At 46.5% G+C, this 4,232-nt stretch overlaps 1 protein-coding gene across 1 annotated transcript in view; it reads right to left on the bottom strand.

The window, feature by feature from the left end:
* The window catches only part of LOC113214821 (transient receptor potential cation channel protein painless-like), a gene marked incomplete at its 5' end in the record, with an annotated part of 78,797 nt that overhangs the window by 32,762 nt on the left and 41,803 nt on the right, over nt 1-4,232 (bottom strand). The window contains 2 exon segments of the mRNA XM_052271502.1: nt 1,591-1,748; nt 3,672-3,928. Coding sequence (XP_052127462.1) covers nt 1,591-1,748; nt 3,672-3,928 — 415 coding nt within the window.

The raw sequence follows: 4,232 nt of genomic DNA, 5'->3' as shown, positions 1-4,232 counted from the left end.
CCCCCCCCCCCCCCCTCTTTGAGACACACTCAATCGGATAGACGAAAAAAAGTAAGTGAAGGCGGGCCGCCAGTGGGAGGCGAAGCACTGACTGCTGGACTAGAAATGCGGCTCGCTCTCCTCTGGGCCAGAGTGGGACGACACTGGTCGATGTGTCACTCGACGTACTGGTTCCGCACAGAAAGAGGCTATTCAGATATGATGGAGACATCTTTAAGACATGCTTGGTCCGTCCTGCGCCTCACTCTGGCACTGTGCTAAGTATGCGATGGATCAGGCATGTCTTAAAGATGTCTGCATCATATCTGGCTAGCCTCTTTCTGGGCGGGACCAGTACGTCAAGTGACACACCCACCTGCGTCCCCCCACTCTGGTCCAGTGGAGAGCGATCCGGACTTATAGTCAGTGGTTCGGTGGTTCGCCTCCCGCTCTTTCACTTTTTTCATCTATCCGATTCAACGAGACTTAAAGATGTCTTCAGCAGCGCGTCTTGGCTTTCTGGCCCGCGTTTCTCTGCATCATCTACACTATGGATCACAGTTGTGTCGAAAATCTTTCTCCTCGAAGAAAAGTCTGCAGCCGTATGCGTGTTAGTGGCTCCATTCACTGCAAATTCTACAGTCAGATATCTTTGTCTCGGGAGAGCGAGATCAGTGACATAAAAAATTTGTCGCTCTCCTGAGAGCACACTCTCCTCAGTACCCTTTTACTGGTCTGTTATTTTATTGTCCATTATTAAGGTGCAAATTACTCACTCGCTAGATTATAATCTGCATCCGGATGAGATGTGCACAAAAACGCGTCTTTCTACGTACAATAATGAGAATAAAAGTCCTTTCAAATTTATTGTGCTCGGACTTGTTTGTCCGAAATCGAAAAAAACAAACTAGTTTTGGAACTATTATGGGCAATTCCAGATCGCAACAACGGCAAAAAAAATCCGTCATTTTCTTAGTTTTTTGGCTAAACTACTTCAGTTCGAATAAAACCAGACGTGTCTACTGATTCAGCACGTTTTTCTGCTTCAGAAATCACGTGTAGCAGATCTACAACTGTACAGGTTAAATTTAAAGGTCATCGCGTTTATAGCAAATTCGAGTTCCGTTTTGAGTCCGTGCGTAACGACACTGTAATCAACATATTGCAGACGATTGGCTTATCCGGGGGCCGCAAAATTGGTACCATTGGTAACATTGAGCGTTCATTCGTGTGCCTCGCCAAAGTCTGGCACCATTCATTCGCCCGCAGCAGCCCTCGAATTGTGAGTTTTAGGACCGTTACGCACGGACAGTCTCTCTGGAATTGCCCTTATGGACCCGTTCATCATGCAAACTGCTACTATGGCAGAGAAACAGTTTTTAGTATTATTTCCAGAAAGTCAGACTTAAAGTAACAAGAATTAATCAAACATTGCAGCTTTACGGTTTTATTTGGGCATAAACGATAACTTGGATTTTGGTTTCCGTTGTTCACACGATGGGCACATAAGCCCGTAGTGGCTGAGCGTTCGTCGTTAGTGTGCTAAAATGCTCAGATGTAAAGTTCCGTCATGCGGAGCGAGGATTATGAGGCTCCGACCACAGTTCTGACCTTGCTGGCGAGCTGCAGCAGCGTGTGGCTACCATCATCGGCATCCAGGAGTCCTGCATGCTGGAGGAAGTGCTGCTGATGTAGGGCCGCGAGAAACCGCTCGCTCTCGCGGCTGTACAGGTAGAAGAACAAACTGTCGGCTGACAATTTGTCTTGGGCTGCGTACGGTGTAAACGACGTGTATTATATTATTATTTTTTTCCGATCAAGGCTTAACACTAGAACCGCGGCAGGGGTCATTTTGACCCTTTTCGATTTTCAGTTTATAATTTCTATATTTATTTTTTTCTTGCCGAGTTGAAAATTTTTGACATCGTGTAAAACGATGACAAATATATTGACACGAAATCCTGAAGCTGTACGACTATTTTTGTGGAAGTTGTGAAATGATAATATACCTAAAACCGCGGCAGGGGTCATATTGACCCTTTCTGAAAATTAGAAAACGTCCGTAATTTTGCTATTTCTCATTGTACTAAAATGCTGATCATCACTCAATCAGAAATGTGAGATCTGGTCCTTGTTTCCGGATTGCCGTTTGTAATTTTGCGAAATAAAACCGAATGAGAGGACCACAACATGAGTAGGACTGTCACAGGTATCTGTTGCTCTCGTAGTCGATCTGTTGCTACAGTACACCCACCCCCCCGATGGCTCTCCACACCAGTCGGATGTGACGAAGTTGTCACGAAGACCTCAAAGGAGGAGGGGCCAAAAAAAGGCCATAAAACGTATCACGCATTTCCTTCACGGCCCCTTACTCGGGGGGCTGCTTTAGTATTACTCGAACGTGCTCGGCAGTTGCTTGGTGCCCTTGGTGCTGATGCGGGCCATGCCAAAACCTCACAACCGTTTGCTCGGAAATGTTTCATTGGGGGTAGAAATAATCTGACGTAGCTTGTCTTTGCAGAATACTAGCTCTATGTACGCCAGACCACGTCTCGCGTAACAGGCTTCGTGATATCTCACGAAACACTGTTACGCTGCGACGCGCCTGGCACACATACAGCTACGCCTGCGGCGCTGACACCCGAGACGAGTTAAGGAGAGAGTATAGGGGAACAGGGCCTTCCGGGTCCAAAATTTGACATACTCGAACCATTTGTCGAGGTCTTATTTCTCTAAAGTTAGGGACATGAAACTTCTGATGTTCGGTAACGGTTTTCATTAAAAAATTGAATATTGTCAGATTTATGTAAAAATCAACGTTTTAGTGATAGTAGATAATCTAGGGACCCTTAAGCCCAAAAGAGGGTGTGGCTCGACCAGTAACGTGTAGTCTAAGTATTACTCCCTTTACAATTCAGTGACATGAAGCCTTTTTTACGATTTAATAGACCATTTTGTCTTTTTCACGTTGTTTATTTCGCCAAGAAGTGCCCCATAGCGTCGAAACGGTACAATATAGAGCAAAACGGACAAAATTTTCGTCCGTAGCCTTCTATTTTCACTAGTTATCCATTAGGAGACCATTAAAAAATATTTGAAAAATAATATTTTGTTGGGGTAGGTTATTGGTTTTTTAAAAAGTCAATTTTCGAGCTAGAGTGCTCATCTTCGAACTTGATCTGTCTTTTTATGATACAAAACGACCCTGAAAATCCGAGGTCGCTATCTTAACACTGATAAACCAAGTGTTCAACTGCTCAACACTTGTAAGTGTGCAACCGCAAGTTCAATACTTTGCAAGTGTTCAATTCAGTAGTAGTACACTTGCAAGTGTCCAACTCGGAATTAGTGCACTTGTAAGTGTGGAACTCCTCTGTTGAAACACTTCCCTCACAGTAAGCGCCCGATCTAGAGAAGTGTACAACAGGAGAGTTAAACACTTACAAGTGCACAAATACCGAGTTTAACACTAGCAAGTGTACTACTTCTGAATTGAACACTTGAAAGTATTCAACTTTCAGTTGCACACCTACAAGTGTTGAGCAGTTGAACACTTGGTTTATCAGTGAATTTTTTCTCGAGTTATCGTGCGTACAGACGGACAAACAAACTGACAGAATGAAACGTTTCCGGTCAGTGGAGTTATGGGCTTCGCTAATCGCTCAGCCAATAACATTTGGAAGAGACCTTACCGTGCGTGCCCGCCTGGAGTGGCGGCAGATGTCTTGCCAGCTGTGGGTGCTTGTCCCTGATGACTTCCCGCGCCGTGCGGCCATCAATGTCACTGCCGGCGTCCACAACCAAGCGGCTGCCCCCCTCGGCCAGCAGGAGGCTCAACATGGCGGCGGGGGCGTCACCCTTGGCCGCCATGTGCACAGCCGTCAGGCCCCTGCGCCCGTGCGCCTTGTTGACGTCAATGCACGGGTGGCGCATTAGCAGCTGCACGCACCTGCAAGTCAGGTGCGTTGGGACAGGTTATGCTCTCAATGCCACCCAGGGGAGAGTCAATTTTCGTACCTAGGTTAGATGTGTCTTTGAGCGCGTCTATCATCAGATACAAATTTGTCTGTGCAAATTGTAATCAGGGAACAAATGGACGTATGCCTGCAGAGTTTGCGTATCTGTTAAGAGGCTCGGTACATTGGTGGTTCTGCGCTTGGCCTGGCCAGGGGTATGCAACGGCCGGGTGAGCGGCTGAGGCGATGCTCGGCCCGGCCGCAGGAATACGGACCAGATACGATGACTGAATACCG

This window comes from Frankliniella occidentalis, unplaced genomic scaffold, assembly GCF_000697945.3.
Source record: "Frankliniella occidentalis isolate FOCC.00 unplaced genomic scaffold, Focc_3.1 Scaffold164, whole genome shotgun sequence".
In the NCBI taxonomy this organism is placed as follows: Eukaryota; Metazoa; Arthropoda; class Insecta; order Thysanoptera; family Thripidae; genus Frankliniella; species Frankliniella occidentalis.
The sequence above is the reverse complement of the archived record's forward strand: the minus strand, read 5'-3'. Positions and strand labels throughout refer to the sequence as shown.